Here is a 22,689-nt window from a genome sequence, read left to right as displayed (position 1 = left end):
ACAATTATGATAAGCAATATTTTCTCCAAAAATACATTTCTTTTATATTTTTGGAAACAAAATTTGTTAGAAGCAATTCATGTCAACCTATTATTTGTCCCTCATGCCTCCATCCAAAAACGCCCCCATCAAAAAATTTCTCTAAACCCCGGGAGAAAACGTCTCCGCCAAATAACAATTACAGAAAAGCGTTCCTCAACGACCTCAGAAGAAAACCTGTCACCAGTAGAACCAACCAAGAAAATCAACATTGAAACGGAGGCAGAACCCAAGCTAATAAGCATGGGTACATTCCTAGAAGGCGCAACGCAGCTACAAAGGTTACTAAGCGGATACATAGATGTCTTCTCATAGTCAATGGAGGACACGCCAAGGATTGACCCGAGTCTCGTCTCATACCACTTTCGGCTCAAATCAGAATTTACGCCGAAAGATAGGCACCCGTTACCTAGTGTTGACCAACTGGTCAACGCAACCGAAGGTCACCAGAGACTATTATTTATGGATGGTTACTCAGGTTACAACCAAATCACCCTTATATTTGATTCTTTACCCCACGAGGCTTGTATTGTTATACAAGGATGCCGTTTGGACTAAAGAACACGGGGGAAACATACCGGCGATTAGTTTACAAAATATTTAAACCATGGATAAGTAAGAAAAATCAAAGAACACTTAGCTTCAATAACTACAGGTGAAACACTCACTTTGTACTAAGCAGCAACAAGCCACGCTGCAAATACATAATTGCTACAAGATCAAGGGCAAGGAGAAAAACCTATCTATCACAACGTAAAAACACTCAGCACAGCGGAGCTCAACTCAGTTATCATCCCTTGGCCATTTGTCAAATGGGGGGTTGATATTGTTGGACCCCTAATAGAAGGAACAACTAAAAGAAGATATCTTATCATGGCTACGGACTACTTTACCAAATGGGTGGAGGCAAAACCTTTGGCAAGGATTAGAGACACGAATGTCTTCAAATTCTTGTTCAAGCAAATTATATGCAGGTTCGGAATACAAGCGGCCATAGTCTCGGACAATGGCAAGCAGCTGCAAGGAAAGAACATCGATATGTTGTTCGACACTTTCAACATTCAGAAGAACAAATCTACTCCTATATATCCCAAGAGAAATGGACAAGCGGAGGCAACCAACAAAACCATAGCAATGAACTTGAAAAAAAAATCTTAGAGGATACAAGAACAGATGGTGCGAACAACTACATAATGTCATGTGGGCCTATCGAACTACAAGAAGGTCAGCCACCGGGGAAACTCCGTTCTTACTAGCCTACGGAGCCGAAGAAGTCATCCCAACAGAGATAATACTTCCTATAACAAAGACAGGAACATGGGAGAAAAACTTGACAACAGGTTTGATGTTAGAAGAGCTGGATGATCTCGAAGAAGATGGGGAATTACCAGCGAAGGCTACGTACTACGCCAAATCCCACCATATCAAAGGAACAAAGAATGGGGAAAACTGTATCCCACGTGGGACGGACCTTACATCATACATGATATAGCCGGAAAAGGGTCTTACTATCTAAGGACCACGAAGGGTGAAATACAACAACATCCTTGAAACACAATGTACCTAAAGAAGTACTATCAGTAAGAAAAATGGTGATCACTCAGGAGAAGAAGGAAACAGGCACTGACCCACTATGTTTTATCCCTGAACAAAGGTATTAAAAAGAACCTTACTAATCAATGAAAAGAACTTTTTGCTAAAAAACAAAGTTTGATTAGTAGAAATTGGGTTAGAATAGATACCTTCCGTCAGAATTGAGGATGAGACAGCGCAAGGCACAACTGCCCATGTGTCAATACTCGGATCCTCGGGGTGGCAACACCCTTTAAGAGGCAAAAAGAAGTAAGAAATACCCTATAGAGATACCTTGTCGAAGTAAAGCAGTCTCAGCGCTGAACGCGTAGGGTTACAGGAAAATTATTGCCCACGTAGGAACCTTCGCCACCGCGGTACCTTCTGGCCAAAGGATACTTAGGTAGGATGACGAATGTTCCACTAAAGGTTAAAAATACCTTAGCACCTAGTGACAACTAGAATGTACAACAGAATAGACACAATACGTCTAGATATAAAACATCAATAACATGGTTGAACTACTAATGTTACCAAAATACGACTAACATGTCTTAGCAAACTGCAGGTAATAAAAATGCGAACATCACCATCAAGCACAGAAGGCATCACAACTATAAAAGAATGTTCACGTTGAGGACCAAATTAAACCAACAGAAGTTCTCACAAAGGGAAAAGCACTCATCAAATCAAGGATAAGGAAGACGAGGGAAGTAACTGCTCCTTCGGCCTAACATTCAGCTTCAGCAAAGGCATCGTTAATATAATCAATAGCAGAACGTTCATACTACGACTTCATCTGGGCGGAGTGTCCTTCCAAGACTGAGGCTGCGTTACGCTAGAGCTCCATCACCTGAGCACTAAGTTGATCATTGGACTGTTGGAGCACCTCAGCTTTATACTTCGCAGCAGCGTCAAACTGACTAGAAACCTTCAAGGAAGATATTTGGCCCTCAAGTTGGAAGATCTTGGCTTTCATACCCACAAGCTGATCCTCAAGACCTACATGAAAACAAGACATGAGTAACAAAGGGAGATGCAAGTGAAATATGAAGGAGGATACGAGAAAAGAAAATTCCTAAGCTACCTCCAGCATGACTAAGGGATTCTTCTAGGATATGCTGGGCCTCTGCAAGGTCCACTTCAGCAGAATCAAGATCTTCAACAAGGGTATCTCGTTCAGTTCGGAGATCATCAACATCAATCCGGAGTGAAGCATTCTCAGACGACAATGCTTGGTAAATATTTTCCAACTCCTCCAATTGTTTTACCACAAACATGGAAGGAGAAGCAGATATAGCATCGCTAAGTTTATTCTTAAGAGTACAGACTTCCGCAGTTAATACATTACGTTCATCGGTAACTTTAGTTAAGTAGGCACAAGAATCCTCAAAAGAGAAATGATGTTTTTTTCGGATAATCTTCTGGGCTGAGAGACGTTTTTCCAATAAAACCATATCGCTTTTCAACTTGGAAACAAGATCCTCTTTCCACTTAAGAGAATCTTCGCATTCTTGACGTAGTGAATCCATCTTATTCACAAGGTCTGAATTATGGGCAGACTCAAGAGAGATTTGCGCTTCGTTATGGACGGTTACATTCATTAATCTATCAGATTTTTTCTGATAATACCAAACATCGGATCTTAGCTTGGATACTTGCTCTCGGAGGTATCTAAGTTCACTGGATCTACCAACTGGAAGGCGTAGGTTCACTCAGGACTGTGCTACCAAACAAAAATAAGGAAGACAAAGCTATAGGTATAAAGAAAGCGAACCTATGACTTTGGAAGATTCGGCAGCAAGGGGGAGTCAGCAGATTTACGACCCTCCTTGGAAGCTTGAGCAGCGTTGTTATCCCTCTCAATGGCCAGCAAGTAAGCTTCGAGGGACCGTTTAGTTTTCCCCAACTCATTCTCTAGCAAAGACATCTTAGCAGCCGAAGTACCGTCACCAGAAGAAGGTTGTTGTGCAAGATCTTGACGAACGCGCTCCAGCAGGGCATTCAAGTGAATACACTTGGCCCAATAAAACTTGAAGATATTACAACCGATATCTACTTTTTTACAAAGTTGTAAACAAAGGAGTACCGAATCAACGAAGGTTCAAAATGAAGCATAGACAAGCAGGGACAAAGGCCACTCACCCAGGAAATAGACAGACGGGGAAGAAAACCGGAATAAGTATCCACGAAGGCCTTCATCTCTTGGATACTACCTTTGCGGGCCTCACCGAAATCTTGACTGTAACGAAGGCAGTCTGGATCAAATAATAGATCCTTAGACACTTGATATTGGGCGGACAAAGCATCCATCCTTGTAGTAACATCCAAGGAGCCAGACAAACGATGATGATCAACCTCCGCAGAAAAGGGACCCTTCGATTCATGAAGGATGGCTTCGAGAATGGCATCATCAGAGCTACCAAGGCTCAAGTTCATCACCGAAGCCTCACCATTTGCTGGAGAGAAAGCATGGGGCACAAGAGCCGAACCGTCACCACGACGCGAAGAAGGCATAGTAGAGGAGCTAGGAACCGAAGGAGTAGCTTGGCTAGAAGATCCACCAAGGTCCATGTTACCAGCAGAAGGAAGGTTACCAACACGGTCCAATCAGGTGATGAAGGCGGAGGTCCAACAGGTTTGATCGAAGGAGAAGTGAAAACAGACTGAGGATTCCCCAAAGAGATAAGAACAGCGTTGAAGGAGAAGCTGCCAAGAGAAACCACAACCTTTTTCCTCGACTGAGAATCCGAACTAGCAGCCTTCACCACCGGAGTCACATCCCTCGAAAACGAACCAATCGAATGCAAAGAAGTGGAAGGGGAAGCTGGAAGACTCTTGGAGGTAAAAACCGTAGTACCAGTGGTTGACAAAGCGACAGGTTGAGAGTTGACAGGGGCAACCAACAATGGAACCTGCGACAACGGAGGAAGTGATGCAACCTGGGTACCTGACTGACTCTCCAATACAGAACCACTAGCACCATGAAGGTTATCACCTTTCCCAGAATTAGCACGAGGAGGGCTGAGATTATCCTTGGAAAAATCCTCTTCCATATCATCCAAGTGCGTACTAAAAGCAGTATCCTCGATATCTTCCATACATTCGTCCCGGGGATCTTCCTCACCAATCTTAGGATCCTCATCAGACTCCTCGACATCAATAACAGCTTTCAATTTACCCTTCTTCCCGGCAGACTGAAGAAGAACACATGCGAAAGTTAAGGATCAGGGGCAAGCAACCAAGGAGATTACGAACACCAAGAATGGGAATAATCCTTACCTCCGCAGGTGTTCTGAAAGCTTCAGACGAATCCCTCCTCTTTCTTGTCCTTGCAACTACAGAGTTGCTAGCAGAGCCCGGATCGGTCCCAGCAAAAGAAGTAGGGGCAGGCCGCAAAAAGAAAGTGTTTAACAAAACATGAAACAAAGGAAACCGAATCAAATATGCTAGGATTATGCGAATCATAACTCGTACGACGCATGGTTGAAAACCCAGGGATGATATTCATCATATTTAGCAGGCAAAGAAGAAGTTGTACGAGGAATATTGGGGTCTGCAGAAGTAAAGCCATAAGCCCAAGGACCAGTAACACGAAGAGGTGTACGCGACCAACGGTCATCATGATCCATCCGAATACGATCAGCCTTCGGAAGCGGAAGCCTAGCAGAATAAGGGATGACAGTCAACCCAGTCTTGTCTATCTTCTCCAACAAACGAAGGGTATTACCTTCTCTGATTTTCTTAGCAGTAACATGAATACGATGAGGACCAACACTCCAAGGAAGAAGACTACTTCTCTGAATAACATCAACACAGGTGGCGTTGAAGTTGGCAGGAGTATAATCCTCTTGCTTAGAACTTCCCTCAGCAAAAGGGTCATAAGACTCCAGCGTGGTTTTACCTTTGCTGCGATACCAAGACTCACGAAGGTTACGCCAAAAATTTCCATTGTATTGCTCTATACCACGAACCTGGGTTTTGTTCACGGGATCATCCCTGGTGGACAAAACATCGTAGTAGAAAGGGTCATTTCTACTATATAAAGGCAGAAGCAAACCGGCAGCCAACTGACCTACGCTGATCAACAAGTTATTTTCATCATAAGGAAAGATTCGAATCAACGACTCCGTAATAACGTCAGGGCCATCAACAAAGGAGATCTCAAATTTGCGAAGACGAAAAGACTTGGTAATATCAGCCAAAGCCAAATGATGATAGTTATCTTTATCACGAAGCTGCAACCTTTGAAGCTCATAATGGGGCGGAGGAGGAGGAAGAACCTCAGTAACAACAACAGATTGATCATCGGTCTCAGGATTCGAAGCCATCTCAGGTTCCTCAGCCACACCAGTATCCTCAGGAGGAGGAGAAGGTGTAGCATCAGGATGATCCATGCGTGGAAGAGGCTCAGTGGAAGGTCTAGGCTTCGTCTCTTTGCGCGTAGTCCTCTTCGGTGTTCATGATTCCTAACACTAGCAGGAAGAAAACAACCACCAACAATGACGGACTGAAAATTGCAGAAGTAGCAGAAACATGACAAGGGAAAAATCCAACGCATGATGAGGCAAGGGTATCATCAATTCAACCAAAAGAAACAATCAAATCCATCCGCAAGGCGCATTGAAGTACAAACTCATAGCATCAACAAGATCATGAAACCACATCAATCATGGAGAAAGATCGGAAAAGAGAGGAATTCAAACAACACCCAACTATACAAATAGTGGAAGAAGCAAACTAAAGATGGTAACTAACGCATGCAAGAATCAATAAGCAATTTAAAGCAAAAATGGACGCAAAATCGAAGGATCAAAACATCAACAGTAAAGCGGAGAGCTACTAACCAAAGAATGGTGATCGGTGCTGAAAATCATGGCACCAAAAGAATCGATAAGTGAGCAACAATTGGGGGCAAGACAAGAAACTTCTGAAAGAAAGGGAGGAGAGCGACAGTTCCAAAAGAGAAGATGAAAGTTAATAAGAATATCTGCAACTATTCTCTGCTTATATAGGCGACTGGAAAATCCAAAAGTTAGAGGGTCCGAGAATCAAGGGGAAGTTATTGCATGGAAGGACATGTGGGACCCCCAATTGGTACGTGCAAAAATTGCGGCGTTACAAAAAACATTTTCTTCCAATTCAACCGGTTGGTAGAATACGAAAGAAAAAGGGAAAACTGTGAATATCAATATTTCGCGGAGCACATGTCACAATCACGGCGGTCACACACAAGATAACAGTATAGACCTCGTTGTACAAAAATATCTGAGCAATAGAAGATACCTTCGTAGATCTACTTTATCTTTGCCCAAGGAGAAGCTCTTCAACGGTCAAGATGGATAAAGTAAAACCTAAACATATGGGGAGGCAGCTACCGAGGGGACAGAGGTAGATGACACATCTAATCAGCATTAAATGCTCTAATCTCTTATCTACACGCATAATCCAAGCACGTGGAGAGAGAGAATGTGGCAGAACAGGATTGGATAAGGACAGCGGTGGACGAAGGTACAACATGTACTAAGGTTGGGAAGTTCCCGAAGGAACATGTGTCAGCTGAGGTGTCAAAGATTAACTGGAGGATACACGCGGTGGACGAAGGTACCATTCGTACGGAAGGTGTATCAAGAAACGATGGATCCACAGACAACAAAGATATACCTGGAGACGACGAGGCTATAAATACCAAGCTTCACCAACAAAATAAGGCATTCAATTCTTAGGAGAGAAGATCTAGTCTTAAGATTATACCTCTTTAATGTTTAGAGCTTAAGTAGTTATAACAACTTGAATTCTCTCTATTACTTTGGGAAGCATTTAAGATTTTTTGTAACCACCTAAAATTAATACAAACAATCACTTATTATCCCGTGGATGTAGACTACAAAGTCGAACCACATAATCTCTTGTGTCAAATGATAACTTAGCTTTATTTGCTTTATTTGCTAGTCTTTGTTATTACTTTGATACGTTTATCATTTATTCACTAAGCATCGTCAGTTCAACAGAGGTATCCATATTGCATAATATTCGATCCTTTGAGTTGAATACATTACGTAGACTATGGGAAAATTAGTAGTCACATCCACGTTAGAAGGCCTCGGTGTTTACCCAGAATTGAAATGCCCAATATTGATTATTTTAGATTTTGTTGAAGTTTTATTTTCATTCCTTTAAAGTGAGTGATGTAGGGTTAGTAATGGGCCCGTTCTTTATTTTGCAAGTTCATTTTCCTATGTAATTGGGCTGTAACAATTTTGCAATTTAATAAATATATATGATTCCGGAAGAAGAAAAAAAAGTGTTTGAGGGTCACTAACTAGCCACCGTACTAACCCATCAAAAAAAGAAAAAAACTCGTTAGATGTGATTTTGATCCAAGGTAAAGGTATAGTGCAAGCTTATCATCCAGTGCTAGGGCCTGCTCCAAATGGGTTTCATAGCCATAACCGAACTTGTACATGCTTATACGTACCATGACCTGTGGTGTCCTTTGAACATCCTCATGTTGGAGCTCTCGAGAATAAAAGGCTAAGTGACCGAAGTCCATACCTAAAACTTTTTTTTATCTAGTTCAACAATCGGTCCATAGGAAAACATATATAATCCGATTTTAACAAGAAAAACACACATGAATTTGAAACATCAGGAATCAGTTTATATGACACATATATAACAACCCAATTGTGATGTGGAATCCGAATATATAATTTCTATAATCGGTACATTAACCACGTACATAAAAACCGATTGTAGGAGCACACAATTCAAAAAAAAACATCACCAGAATCGATTTATGTTAATGCACTTATAAACAGACTGTGATGATGTTTTTTCATATTCTGATTCTAATAGTTTTAGCAATTAGGCTAGATTATATTTACATGAGTTAGTTTTAGCAATTAATTTTGAGGCTAAATTGTTTTTTTGTTGTCTAATCTGACACCCCTTAGGTATTTGCAAAAGTCGAGATCGAAAATTGACACCCCTTAGGTATTTGCAAAAGTCGAGATCGAAAAATGATAGGCCTCGAATAAAACCCCTAGTCCTCAAACCATGAAGGATAATTAACCATTTGCTTCGAAAACGAATTAAAAGAAAAAAAAAACCATGGTTGAAAACTTGAATGGTGGCCTGTGCTTCCTCTGGGGAATAAAAACGAGTCAAGCATACCTTCAACCAAGATTGTGACACTGTTTTAAGAAACCTAGTTGACTTCGTAATGTACGTGTTTTTCTTTTTCCATTCAACACGGTGCACACGTGCTGAACGTAACGTCAGAGACTTTGAGAGCATAAAATCCAGTTTACCGCGTTTTACCTATTTTTGCATTCCTTAGCATTTACGTTGTAAAATCTTTCATTAACTACTCCCTATTTTGAGAGGAGATTGAGACAAACAGAGGAAAGAGAAAGAGACAGAAACAGAAGAGAGCCGTTTCCACCCACCTTCCCACCTCCCTCTCTCTTCTTCTTCTCCTTCTTCTTCTTCTTCTTCTCTAAGAAATTCCTTTGCTTCATCATCTCCATCAACACAATACCCAAAAGAAATAATCTAACCAGGTCAGCTCCTTCTTTCCATATACATTTATATGGATTCTTAATTATCATTAGATTGCAATATCTGAATTTGAATTTGATTCTGTTTTTTTTTTTGGTAATACGGTGGATCAATCAATTGCATATGTTTTCTTCAATTTAGTTTGATTATAATGTAGGCTTCTTTGATTCATGTTATTAATTCTCAGCATCTTAATTTCTTGTGGATCTGTTTAATTGTATTTTAAGAATAAGAATAAAGGAATCATATTCTCATATGACTTTTTTGAGATCTTTGGTTTTCTCATTTCTATCTAAAGAATTTCATTTATATCGGAATTTATTGTTGATAACATAAATGTTAGAACATAATCGCATATAGTATTTCTTTCTATATTACTTGAAGATATTTTCGTAATTATGTTTTTAATTTTAAATAAAATTTAATTGTTTAACATTGTATCCTAGGAAGAGTCAATGGCATTGTTATCCTATTTCGCATATTGGAACAAGCCTGGTTTTGCTGATCAATACGACCCAAATGGAACTCTCTGGGGTCACATTCGTACCTCTTGAATGGTTTTTCTTAATGGGTTCTTTTGTTTGTGGAGGTTATAGAATTTATTTTCGAAATTCAGACTATCATCTGTGGTTGTGTGTGTTTCCATGGTGGACATCATCGAGGAATGTTTTGATGCCGCCATCTTAGCAAATAGAGATCATTTAATCCTTTAATAACCCCGGATTACTTTAATTTCAAGCAACAATGTTGTGTATCATCAAAAAGTACCTTAGTTTTGTAAATTTTTGCCATTGATGGAACTATTTGAGTTGTTTGCACAATATTTCTTTTGTGATTGGTTGTTGTTGTTCAGGGACGCACATTCTCCTGTTTTCTTTCAAATTTATTAGAGATAGCTTATTATAACGAAAAAGAACCGGTACTAGGAGGAAGAAACAAGATGCGACGGTGGCTGTGTTGTACTTCTCAGATAGAAGAGGCTAAAAGTCCAAGGGAAAATAACAATGTTGTCTTCAAAAGTGAGAGGAGCATTGGACCTGAAGATGGTAAGGCGTTTCTGTCCTTCGCGTTCTTTCCCTTTAACCTGTGCAAACTAATTGGTCCTCTATGTTGTAAATGGTGCATGAAAAGTGAAAACTCTGATTTTAGCATATTGAGGACCTGCATTTTTAACATTCTTGTTACTGAATGTTTCTTTTGTACTTCGGACTCATAAAACTTACCTACTTTGTACAAAACACGGAATTTAGCAATCATTTTAGTTCCAGTTACTATTATCCATGCCATTTGGAATAGAGTCTGCGGAACTTAGTTTGCTTGACATGTCCAGTTACCAATGTAAGCTTAAGTTTTATCAGTTTGTGAAGATACTTCCTTCTTCATGGTTTACAGGAGCGGAACCGGTATAATCCAAATTTTGTATATTCGGTGAATTTATTGTGGGAGATTATACATAATGGCTGAATTTTGTTTACACCGTTCTGAAATGCTTGCATATTTTGCCCATTGTAGGTCACAAAAGGCAGACCCAGCTAGCCAAGAATGAACTATCAAAATCACCACCACCTATTGAAGTGCCTCCGTTGTCTTTAGATGAACTGAAAGAAAAGACTGACAACTTCGGGTCAAAATCTTTGATTGGTGAAGGGTCTTATGGAAGAGTGTATTATGCAACCCTGAAAAATGGCAGAGCAGTAGCTATTAAAAAGCTTGATGTTTCAGCTGACCCTGAGCCCAGTACCGAGTTCCTTAACCAGGTTTGTCATTCAGCAGATCATTTTTACACAATTTCAAACGCTGTCATCCGACTTCTAATTTGAGGTTGAGAAGTACGGATACCTGATCCATTATGTGTTTTAACTTTCGCTTTCATCGTTGAGGCATTAATCACCCGTAAGGATTTTATTTCACTTCAGGTTTCCACGGTATCAAGACTAAAGAATGAAAACTATGTTGAGTTGCTTGGTTATTCCGTGGAAGGCAATCTTCGTGTCCTGGCGTACGAGTTTGCAACAATGGGTTCCCTGCATGATATCTTGCATGGTATGGGTGTTTTAGCTCTGATCAGAAATGGAAACCATGTTGTCATTTTCTTACATTTTTGCTTGAGTTCTTTTCCAATCGCTGGATTGATATAACTTTTGTGAAACCTGTAGGTAGAAAAGGAGTACAAGGTTCACAACCAGGTCCTGTTCTTGACTGGATGCAGCGAGTGCGAATTGCTGTAGATGCCGCAAGGGGATTGGAATATTTGCATGAGAAGGTCCAACCATCTATAATACACAGGGATATTCGATCAAGCAATATCCTCATATTCGATGACTTCAAAGCCAAAATTGCAGACTTCAATCTTTCAAATCAAGCTCCTGACATGGCTGCCCGTCTTCATTCCACTCGTGTTTTGGGAACCTTCGGTTATCATGCTCCAGAGTAATTCAACCCAACTTTTCTTCACAATATGATTGTTTTTTTTCTTTCCACGCCCATACTTCGATTTACAGGCACCACTGTGTGCAGCTTCGAGCTGGTATGCAAGTCAGCTTGGTAATTAGCAGCTGCCTCTCATTCTCTTGACAAATCACATAGACCACGCCCTGACACCCGATAACAGTTGGATACCTTCCTCTGGGATTTGTGTGATTCTAATAATTCTTTCTCCTCAAAAGAGATTCTCTTTGTCATTGTTTGCTTTTTCGTGAAAAATGTAAAAACAGAATCTCGTCTTTTTGCTTGATTGGGGGCAGAGTTTATGTAAGTGACACTAATCTGTTGAAGCTAATGATGTCAGGTATGCTATGACTGGTCAACTGACACAGAAGAGTGATGTGTATAGCTTCGGTGTCGTTCTTCTTGAGCTTCTGACCGGTAGGAAACCTGTTGATCACACAATGCCTCGTGGACAACAAAGTCTTGTAACTTGGGTATGCCTTGTAGTGTGCCAATAAAATATACACTCCCCTGTTCTCTTTAACCTCTCTATTTTCTTGTTGGTCTAATTATTAAAGCTTGCCAATCTTTTTTTCTATTTTTCTGGTAGGCAACACCAAGGCTTAGTGAGGACAAGGTCAAACAATGTGTAGATCCCAGGCTAATTGATTATCCTCCCAAAGGACTCGCTAAGGTATCCCCCTCCAGCTTAACAGAGAAAAACAAATAATGTGTGGCTAATCATGCAATGGAGAATGTTGACAGAAGTGCATTACTGACGGGATATGTTTTTGTACAGATGGCTGCTGTCGCGGCTCTATGTGTGCAGTACGAATCTGAGTTCCGGCCAAATATGAGCATCGTTGTCAAGGCACTTCAACCTCTTCTCACACAGAAGCCTCAAGTTCCTGCACCAGCTCCCTCAGACATTTGATGAATTTTGTTTTAATCTTGTATTCCTAATTCTATATTCACAAAAGGGTATTTCTTTAATTATAATGTGCATGATTGGTTTCATTTTAGTTATAACTGCAGCAAATGCTTGCATCCCCTATTTGAAATTTTCCAATTGGATTCATTTGTTAAACCATGCATTGCGCAATGGTTTAACCTAACCAAGGTTGGGACAGGGTTGCGGTGGAGTGAGTGAGGGTTTATTATTTTCTTTCTTGTCCGTCTATTCATCTTTACTCATGGAATAAAGCGGCTCGCTATTGACTGATTTCAGAAACTGTATAAATTGAAATTTAAATTCTCATTATGTATTTATTATTAATATGGCCTCTTGTAGTGGACACCATGTACATTCTGATATACAACAAAGCAGCAGACATGTTTACCTTCATGCCTGCTTTTGATGTTTATGTTCTACGGATTCGAGGATGTGAACAAAGCAGCAGACATGTTTACCTTCATGCCTGCTTTTGATGTTTATGTTCTACGGATTCGAGGATGTGATTCGAACTAGCATTATAGGTGCAGAAAGTTGACAAGTTTTCTCATAATACTGCAGACTATGCATTGAGGAGAAATCTCCAAGGGCCTAAAAAAATTTAAATGTTTCAGATCCTCTACAGGACTGTTTACCTTCAAGCCATGCGCGTAGATTGTTGTTTGGCTAGCATGTTCAGTACTTGATGAATCTCCTTTTGCTGAGGATGTTTACTTGTATTCTTATCTCCTACCAAGAATACATGAGATTCCCCATCAACTTGAATAATACTCGACCCTGGCGATTTCTTTATACCCTTTTTCTTCATCAACTTTCTTATTCTCGTTACGTCTTCCCATCTGTCACTAGTAGCATGAATATTTGACAGCATTACATAGACTCCACTATCCTGGTGATGTTCAAAATCATCTTCCATCTCAGCAATGTCCCTTTGTATTTTCTTAGACATCTCAACATTTCCGTAGGCTTTACAAGCACTCAGCAGTGCTCCCCATATCATCACATCAGGTTTCATTGGCATAACCTTAATGAGTTCTCGAGCTTCATCCAACAGCCCAGCGCGACCTAACAGATCAACCATACATCCATAATGCTCTATCCCTGGACTCAAATTATAATCTTTTTCCATTCTTGAAAACTGCTTACGACCTTCATCGACCAACCCTGAATGACAACAAGCACTCAGTATGGCCAGAAATGTAACCTCGTTGGGCCTTGCACCACAACTTATCATTTCATTGAAATGATCTAGTGCTATTTTCCCATGACCGTGCATCGCTAAGCCTCCTAGTAATGCATTCCATGTAGAGAAATTTTTCCTTTTATGGCTACGCCTGAAACTACTCAATGCCAAATCTATACAGCCACACTTTGAATACATATCAACCAATGCAGTTTCTATGTGATCATCCCATTCGATCCCTTTATGTTCAATATACTCATGAACCCATCTACCTTGGTCAATTGCACCTAAGCTTGCACACGCTCCGAGCACAGTAGCTAAAGTAATTTTGTCCAGTTCCAGTCCAGACTCTTGCATTGCATCAAAAAACTCCAATGCTTCTTTGGGACGTTCACACTTCACAAAACCACTTATTATACAAGTCCAAGAAACCTCATCTCTATTACCGCCGAGCTCATCAAAAACCTGTCGAGCCTCGTCCAAACAGTTACACTTAACATACATATCCATTACAGCATTACCCACAGCCAAATTCGTTCCAAAATCACGTTTAAACATCAATCCATGCAATCCCATACCCATATGAAGATTATTCGACCTCCCACAAGCGACGAGAATACTAACAAGAGTAGCAGTATTTGGTTCCACATCAATCTTCGAGAAAACCAATACAGCCTGGCTAAAAAGTCCTGCCTTCACATAACCAGAAATCAAACCAGTCCAAGATACCACATCTCTAACAAGCATTTCATCAAACAGTATAGCTGCATCATTACACTGACCACAAACACCATAAAAGTGGAGGAGAGAGTTCTGTACAAATAAATCAAATGGTGATAATATACCCATTTTGAAAACAACCCCATGTAGCTGTTTACCTTCTTTAGTTCCATATGTCCTTGAACACGCTTTTAGAAGAGCAGGAAAAGTATAAAGATCGGGTACAAAACCTAGATTCTTTCTTACATGTTTATAGACTAAAATGGCTGAACCTGATGCGCTAGTAGATGCATACCCAGAAATCAATGCGTTGATAAAGAAAGAATTAGTTGTACAGTAATGGATTTGATTGAGGAATTCACCTGAAGTGATTAGTTGTGCATGGATTTTTCTGATTAATCCTTTGTCATTGCATCTTTGGATGAGGCCCCATAATGACTTTTTGCTCATGCTTTCAATTTAAAGATTAATGACAAATTTTGAACTCGGGTGGCGGTATCAAGGCGGAATCAACACAGCTGATTATGGAGGCATTGCAAAATCTTAGTTTTTCCTAGAAGGAAGAAAATCTTTCGAAAGCGTCAGTAACTGATTCCTTGGACTGCAAAGTTTATTTAAATGTTCTTTTCCCACAAGTTAAACAGAAACTCTCAAAAAAATTCAACATTTCAAACCCTGAATATAATAAATAAAATAATTTAAAAGATAAATATGTTATCCCCGGCAGATAACGTCATTTGCCCTTCTACGGATTTAGCATCAATTTTGGGAATCACAAAACCAAAAGAAAGAAGAAATGAAAAAAAAAAAAAAAAGAAAAAAGTCTCTACATGCATACTGTATACCTTCTAACCCTATCTATACTATAATGGTAGCTAATTGTTCTTTCTCATGTCATGGTAAATGCTGAAAGTCAGTGGTTCATTTGCCATCATTGTTGTCGTTGTTGTTGCCTCCGTACTCTGTAGAATTACCGTTCCAGAAAGTATTTCGGTCATTTGGTGAGGCTGGACCATCATCGTTTCTATAATTGTTCAAAGTATGGACATTGCTGCTTCCAAAACCCGACACTGTTGGTTTACTGCTCTTGCTGGTATTTTGGTTGGTCCCTGTGGTGTTAGTATTAGGTGAGTATGGAATGTTGGTCCTCTCTGGCCCTGAAAGTTGATTTCGGAGGTCGGGATTCGGACCTATAAATGATAGTAGATTGAAATTCTTATATTTAAAAAATGAAACAATAAGTAAGCACGGAAAAATTGATGAGTAAGGAGAAACTTACGATACTGCCATAAACCCTCATTGGGACCTTGTCCAGAACTTGTGGCGCTGACGCTATTACCAAGATACGAGAACGGATTAACATAAGATAATAACCTCTTGACGCTGCCAAAATATCCCTCATTGCTTGTATTAACGTCACCCGAGAATGACAGCCTCTTGATTAAGCTACTGGATCGATGATGTTGAACGACTATCAAAGCCTGTCTGTTCAGCAATTCCAGTTCTGACAGTTCTTTCCTCAAATCTATGGAAATGGAAAGCACGGGATTAAAATTTGGTACGCAGTTGAATAAATATCATTCCTACTGATATTCAACTGATGTAACACGGCAAAAATAACGGAGAAACAAAAACGTTGATGCAATTTCTAAATCCCTCCAGAACGGAAACATTGATAGCCCCACAATTCTGCTAGTACTTTTCTCGAAGTGTGCCAATAGTAGAACAATAAAATTTCTTAGAGCCACTGAGGCAAATTTGATTGATATATATATATATCCACCAATAAGTACCTTGCTCACTGAAGACTCTGCGAGGATAGGGAACAGCTAGATCATATGCACCAAGACTACTTTGGTTCTCATCCACATAGTTTTTGACTGATCCCAAGGTGTCGGTCACTGAAAATTTCTTCTGAAGACTAGCACCATCAGGCAAACGGATATTTAGATGAACATCAGTTGATTTACGAGCATCTGTGATGTTATCTAAGGTTTTCATCACATTGGAAGCTATTCCAGCACCCACAGATTCAAGACCCGAATCTTTCAAAACCCTGCTCTCCTCTGTTTTGGTACGTCCACTAACAACATCGGAAGACCTTTTCCGATTTTCGCGGGCACGCTTTGACTGTGAAGATGCATATTCAGTTTGACAATAAACAAGATTAAACTGCAAGCTAATACATTTCCGAATACAATCCAATATATGCAATGACTGATGAAGTTACCTCAGCTATTGCTTCTTCTTGTTTTTCCTTTTTTTGCTTCGCAATAAGCAACTGCTGGTCCTTTAAATTTTGCTTCGCAATAAGCAACTGTTGCTCCTTTAAATCTTGACAAGACTTCTCTTTTGAAGGTGCCAAAATCTCGCTGCTCGAAGAACCTCCTTGTTCAAACGAGGTAGTGTTGGAAGAATCGGGAGTTTGTGCTTCTGTCTTATTTGATGCCAAAGCTGCAATTGTTTCCTGTAAACACAACAGATATCTTTCCAGTTGTTGACATAAATTCACAATGTGGATGCATCTTCATTCTGACAACGAGCAAGATTAAACTACAGGTTGATAGCATTGAGAATATAACTTAATAGATATGATGATTGATGAAGTTACCTCTGTTCTTGCTTCATCTTGTTTTTCTTTTGTTTGTTTCGAATTCTGAAGGGACTCCTCTTTGGAAGATGACGGCATCTCGCTGCTCGAAGAACGTCCTTGCTCAAACGAGGTTGTGCTGGAAGAACTGGAACTTTGTGCCTGTGTATTACTTGATGCCAAAGCTGCTGCTTTAGACAGGATTGCAGTTGCAGCTGTTTCCTGCAAGAAGAAAAACATATCCAGGTGTCAGATGCCTTTGTCAGTTCAGTTCCAATTTTATGAACCAGGGAACGCAACATGCAATTACAAATCTTTCCACAAGTTACCCGAATTTGAAGACTAATCCAACCTTGTTTAGCACTAGATACTAGAATCTCATAGTTGATAAGACCCTCTGCAAATTCAAACATCAAACAGAAACCAGATGATGTTAGACCTAAAAGTGCATGTCCAGATTTTTTTTTTTTTTAATCTTTTCCAAAAACAAATCTAACAACCCAAGGGAACCACATCAAAACTGGAGATCACCAACAATCAGCTCTTTCTGAAAATTCCTTTCCAAATTTCAAGTCTATAATGTCATCCAAGTTGCAGTTCATGTTTTATAAGATTCAAAATCTATGAACGGGCAGCGGCTTTAAATGAGATTATCTCAACGAAAAGGCCAAAGTATGTCTTAACAAAATCATGTTCAGAAATTATCCATGTATTAGCATATATAAACGAATATCAGAAATGGATAGTAACATACCATGCTGCGCCAGCATTACTCCATTGTACCCAATAATTGTAACACAAGGGACAGATTTTTGTGGGTCTGTCAGTATTTATGTAAAGGATAAACTTCGATTTCAGAAATGGATAATTGGAAATTATTACTTACAAATCAAACCAAACCAAAATAAACATCTGATTTCAAACATGATAGAGTAGTGTTAATTAAAAAAAAAGGACAAAAAAGAACATCAAGTGCAAAAAAATTATTTCATGGTTTTGGTACGAAAATTGGAGATTATTTCATGACTAGGTACCAGTACGATAACTAACTAGAGGATACAAATTGCAGAAAACTGTGAAGCTTCGGTACTTCCTTGCACAAGATGCAAGAATATGCAGTACTTTGTTATTGAAGCTGCCACCTGAAAACAATCAACTTAGTGGTGACAATAAGTAAACCCGAGAACAAACCTAAAATTTGACAACGTTTTCACTAAATTCAAAAAAAAAAAACTCAAAGGATAAGCCCACATCTAAATCCACAAAAGCAGATTCGTCCGCAGGCACTGATGCTCCATCATTCCCTACAAAAGAAAAATAAGAAAGTATAAATAAAAGTAATGTAATGAGTAAGATACAATAAAACATGATTAGAAGTTCCCAGTCAAAACTTTTAATACAATCATTGTGTGTTTGTGTGCATTCCGTTATCAAAGTACATCTAACACAATGATTGTTTGTGCATCACCAAAATATGTCTAAGACAACCAGTGTGTGGTGCAAACTTATGATCTTTTCTAATTTGTAACCTAAGTTTGTGATAAACGAGCAACAAAAAAAAAAAAGAAATACAAGGAGAGTGAACGTGGGATGTTATTTGTTCTTCAACTTAGGGTAGCGATAAACACACGGTACACATGACTAACATGAAGCATACAACAAGCTTTCCATATTCAAAAAACTCAATTCAAACACTAGAAAGCAAATATCTACCTGAAACATAGACTACAAAAAGTTTCTTCTGCTGTTTAGCTTCAACAATTGCTTCAGGAATAGAACCTTTAAATGTAAACTGCTCCATCTGTGTTTCAATTCAACAATCAGTAAATCAAAACCTCAACTATTACTACTAAATTCAATTGATCTTACTTAAAACCAATTATTATACATTTAATCGATTCTCATATTCACTAATACAAAACAATTAATCAAAATCTCCAACCTCTGATAAATACGATTCCGGTAGGGTTTGGTTTCACCGCGCGATCTATTTTCTTCTAGAAAATTCTCTCCTAAGATTAACCCCTAGTCATCACCTACTAGAAAAATGGATACGCCCAGGCTGACGCTATTTTTACGATAGCGCGTTCGCACAAAAGACCAAAACATCCCTAACAATCTGATATTTCCACCCAAAATAAAACCGTGAATCACCAGCAATCCAGCGAATTCTGGGATTTTTCTAATTTCTAAGCAATTTCTAAAATTTAATTCTTCCACCTCAATTAAAACTCGGTTTCCTTTCTCTTTCTATAAATAATAAACCATAGACACCACATTAATGGCTTTTGATCCTTCTCTGATTTTCCCTTCTCTTTAAGTTTCGTCGTCCTCTTTCTTCAACAAGCACGCAACCAAGCATGGGTTTTCTATCTTTTCTCTCGAAAAAGAAAAAACCTAACAAGACTCTTTCAGTGAGTGAAACTGAAAATCTTAGCAGTAATCGCGGGGAGGCAGCATTATCATCATCTGTGAATTCAACTGTGACAGTGGGATTCGAAGAAGTATTCAAGAAATTTGATGTTGATGGTGATGGTAAGATATCGTATGTAGAATTAGGTTCGATATTGAGTACTTTAGGTTATGAAGCAACAACTGAAGAATTAGAAGTAATGGTTAAAGAAGTTGATTCAGATGGAGATGGATTTATAGATTTGAATGAGTTTCTTGAATTGAATAAGATTGATTCAGAGAAACAAGTTAAAGATATTGAAGAAGCGTTTGCTATCGTTGATACTAATGGTGATGGTTCGATTTCTCCTAGTGAGCTTCAGAAGCTTTTGAAAACTTTAGGTGATGAATCGTCGATTTCTGATTGTAAGAAGATTATAAAGAATTTTGACTGTGATGGTGATGGTTTGGTTTCGCTCGACGAGTTTAAGAAGATGATGTTCCAAGGATCTAATTTCTTGGATAGAAACGGAAATTAAACAAAGAGTTCTTGATTTTCGTTTCAGTTTTAGGGTTTTCTGTTTTTTTTTTCTTCATTAAAGTTGTTATTAAGATTCTGTTACAGTTCCTGAATCTTCTGATGATAATACTGGAAATCCATTATTGTTTATTATTCGAGGGTTCTTTTTTTTGTTTTGTTTATTTGAATTTCGATTTCCTCTTAGAAAATTTAGAATAACAAATTAGTTAATGGAAACTGGAAAGTCAATTCTATATCTTAATAACAAATTCTTTGCCTTTGTTTTTTATAACGTACTCTGGAGTTTACAACTGAAGACAGATCACAGAACAGAAAAGAAAAAAAAACCCTTAAGTCCAACTGTTTCCTGAAACTCTAATCATAAAAGTATCCCATTGGTACTGTGTACCCATTTTACTATCGGGGGAAGTTTGTGGAAGTTTTGGTGATCTATAACTTTTTGCAAAGTAGAGCATGAATATAGTGTGAAATTTGTGTACTGCGAATTTATGGGAGTCGCACTAAAAAGTGCGTCAACAATAACAGTTGCACGGGACATGAAAGTGAAGTTTAACCAAAAGCGGGCAAAACCTGAATGAGGGACGACATTTCATGAGATTGCCTTGCAAGGCAACATGCATGAGGAATGGCATGTTACATGTCCGACATCCTAGTTTTGTGAATAGAAATCCTAACTATAGGAGGATTCTTAACTTCTTTTTTTTTTTTGGATAAAAGTTTAGAGATTTTATTAAGAAATACCAGGGTCTAAAAACCTGGATAGAACGGTGTCAAGATGTGCAACATCATGACTGAATATAGACTAGGGTTTAGTAGGGGATATTGAAGGGATTTTTTTGGGGAACGAAGTAGGCCTTTTTTTCGTATATATGCTCGTGTTTTTGAACTTTTCGAATATAGACCTGTTTGACTTAATCACACTAATATTTTGGGGAAAATGGATTCTTATCTCACATAGTAAAAGGTCTTATTTACCCCTGAACCACATCTCATTTGTGCAAGGTCGATCTCCCACCAAATAAAAACCTTAAACCCTAAAACTTGTGAACCCTGAACTTAGGAATGATGAGCCGTGAACTTGGGAATGATGAACCTTTTTGGGGAACCGAGTCGACGAACCTTAAAAATGATGGGTAAATAAGTAAAAATATAATGGGACTTAACCAAGATGGATGGAAAAATGAAAACATGTCTATATTTGAAAAGTTCAAAAAAACGACATATATTTGTAAACCGAGATTTTCATTAGACCCATATTGTTAATGTTAGAGCACTGATCGGTCGAACTCGCAAGCGTTGATATCTCAAGCTTGTTGTCAAGTTTAGTTGCCAAAACTATAAGTCTTGATTTCTAGTCTACTTATAACTATATCTCAGATTAGGATATAATGTATAGTTGAGCATTAGACTTCACGAGGTTCATCGATTGAAGACGAATAACTACTAAGGGGAGCTTGTAGAACTTCATCAACAAAAGGTATGTGGAGACTTGAACTCATCTATCACTCAGAAGTCTATTTCTATTCTATCTCCCATTGAGATAAAAGTCGTTTAGCTATATAGACTTTATATTATACACATTTAATATTTCGAGCTGAGTTTAACCCGCTTACATATTTCTCTAAATATGTGTTGGTAAGCTTTCGCTTTAACCAAGTTCATCTTTATTCTTGACGAAAGTCAAAAGATGATCATGTGAAAATTGCATGGTAACATCTTACATGATTTGTGTGAGACAATCATTTGATGTAGACTCAGAATGTTTCGTATTGATCTATTAATCACCTGAAAATTGCTTTGAAGCTAACAGTTTGTGTGAGACAGCTATTCCCGTTTTCCAAGAATGTTTCGATGATTAAGATGGAGTTTAGAACGATTAACCATTGATTGACTATAGCACAACATGCGTACTTGTATGATAACTGGTGCAAGTTATTCAAAGTCCGGGAACCATAGTATGCATACCCGTATGCGTACTGGTTGGTTAGTTGAAAGTCTGGGAACTTTATAGTATGCATACCCGTATGCGTACCGGCGTAAAGTTCAAGCCCGGGAATTCAATTGAGTTTGGAGGTATGCGTACCCGTTCGCATACCGGCGATCCCAAACTATGTCCGTCCACTTAGATATACCCGTTTGCATACTTGAGTAGGTTAAGTTCTAAAATCGGTTTGTTCATGAACTAATACATTTAAGGAATGCAATCTTTTGCAAACTGTGGCTATAGTATTCATGAATTGATTCAAGTGAATCAAAATAGATTTTGCTTCAATTATGTCTTGTATACTTTTATGAGAATATAAACTATTGAACAACTCCATAACTAGTTTCATTTGAGTCATTTGAACTAGTTGTGATTAAGATGAACAAGGTTGATATGAAGGTGTTCATATGGATAACTTCGGTTAACTATTGTTGAGCCAACTATGTGCACACGTTTGGGTACGGTTACTCATACCTAAATGAAGTTACATTTCATTTGTTTATAACAATCTAAGTTCGATCTAACGGTTGAAAGATATTATCTTGACTCTAATCAGGTTTTCATCTAACGGTGAATATTGAATGCTTTGTTACCAAGGTAACATTGATTGCAAACACTGATGAAGACTATACTAGGGAGACTAGCAAATGGGAAACCTAATCCCCACACCTCCTGCGTGATACTAGTTGCGACTAGAGTTGATTCTCCATTAACCTAGGTTTTTCCT

The 22,689-nt window shown here is 38.7% G+C and overlaps 4 protein-coding genes across 5 annotated transcripts; 2 read left to right on the top strand and 2 right to left on the bottom strand.

The window, feature by feature from the left end:
• The first annotated feature begins 8,983 nt into the window (after positions 1-8,983).
• On the top strand, positions 8,984-12,877 carry LOC113348753 (PTI1-like tyrosine-protein kinase 1). 2 transcript variants are annotated; one of them, XM_026592612.1, is made up of 8 exons: positions 8,984-9,176; positions 10,101-10,220; positions 10,687-10,931; positions 11,091-11,217; positions 11,331-11,604; positions 11,963-12,095; positions 12,212-12,295; positions 12,401-12,877. In XM_026592612.1, the coding sequence occupies exons 2-8, from the start codon at positions 10,115-10,117 to the stop codon at positions 12,533-12,535; spliced, it is 1,104 nt and encodes a 367-aa protein (XP_026448397.1). In that variant the 5' UTR covers positions 8,984-9,176; positions 10,101-10,114; the 3' UTR covers positions 12,536-12,877. The 2 variants fall into 2 exon arrangements, with proteins under 2 accessions (XP_026448397.1, XP_026448396.1); XM_026592611.1 differs by having other exon boundaries at positions 8,985-9,176; positions 10,028-10,220.
• On the bottom strand, positions 12,838-14,924 carry LOC113348750 (pentatricopeptide repeat-containing protein At4g38010-like). The gene has a single exon (XM_026592609.1). It carries the CDS (start codon positions 14,904-14,906, stop codon positions 13,191-13,193), a length of 1,716 nt encoding a protein of 571 aa, XP_026448394.1. The 5' UTR covers positions 14,907-14,924; the 3' UTR covers positions 12,838-13,190.
• Positions 14,925-15,037: 113 nt separating this feature from the next.
• On the bottom strand, positions 15,038-19,096 carry LOC113348751 (plant UBX domain-containing protein 11-like). Its single transcript, XM_026592610.1, has 11 exons — positions 18,989-19,096; positions 18,760-18,847; positions 18,298-18,350; positions 18,107-18,188; positions 17,801-17,866; positions 17,376-17,443; positions 17,068-17,268; positions 16,687-16,923; positions 16,250-16,586; positions 15,736-15,981; positions 15,038-15,646 (listed from the first exon to the last, which is right to left on the bottom strand). The coding sequence occupies exons 2-11, from the start codon at positions 18,845-18,847 to the stop codon at positions 15,378-15,380; spliced, it is 1,647 nt and encodes a 548-aa protein (XP_026448395.1). The 5' UTR covers positions 18,989-19,096; the 3' UTR covers positions 15,038-15,377.
• A 159-nt stretch (positions 19,097-19,255) lies between these two features.
• On the top strand, positions 19,256-20,107 carry LOC113348754 (calcium-binding protein CML24-like). Its single transcript, XM_026592613.1, has one exon. It carries the CDS (start codon positions 19,407-19,409, stop codon positions 19,974-19,976), a length of 570 nt encoding a protein of 189 aa, XP_026448398.1. The 5' UTR covers positions 19,256-19,406; the 3' UTR covers positions 19,977-20,107.
• The last annotated feature ends 2,582 nt before the right edge of the window (positions 20,108-22,689 follow it).

This window comes from Papaver somniferum, chromosome 2 (assembly GCF_003573695.1).
Source record: "Papaver somniferum cultivar HN1 chromosome 2, ASM357369v1, whole genome shotgun sequence".
Lineage (NCBI taxonomy): Eukaryota > Viridiplantae > Streptophyta > Magnoliopsida > Ranunculales > Papaveraceae > Papaver > Papaver somniferum.
This window is presented reverse-complemented; position numbering and strand designations above follow the sequence as displayed.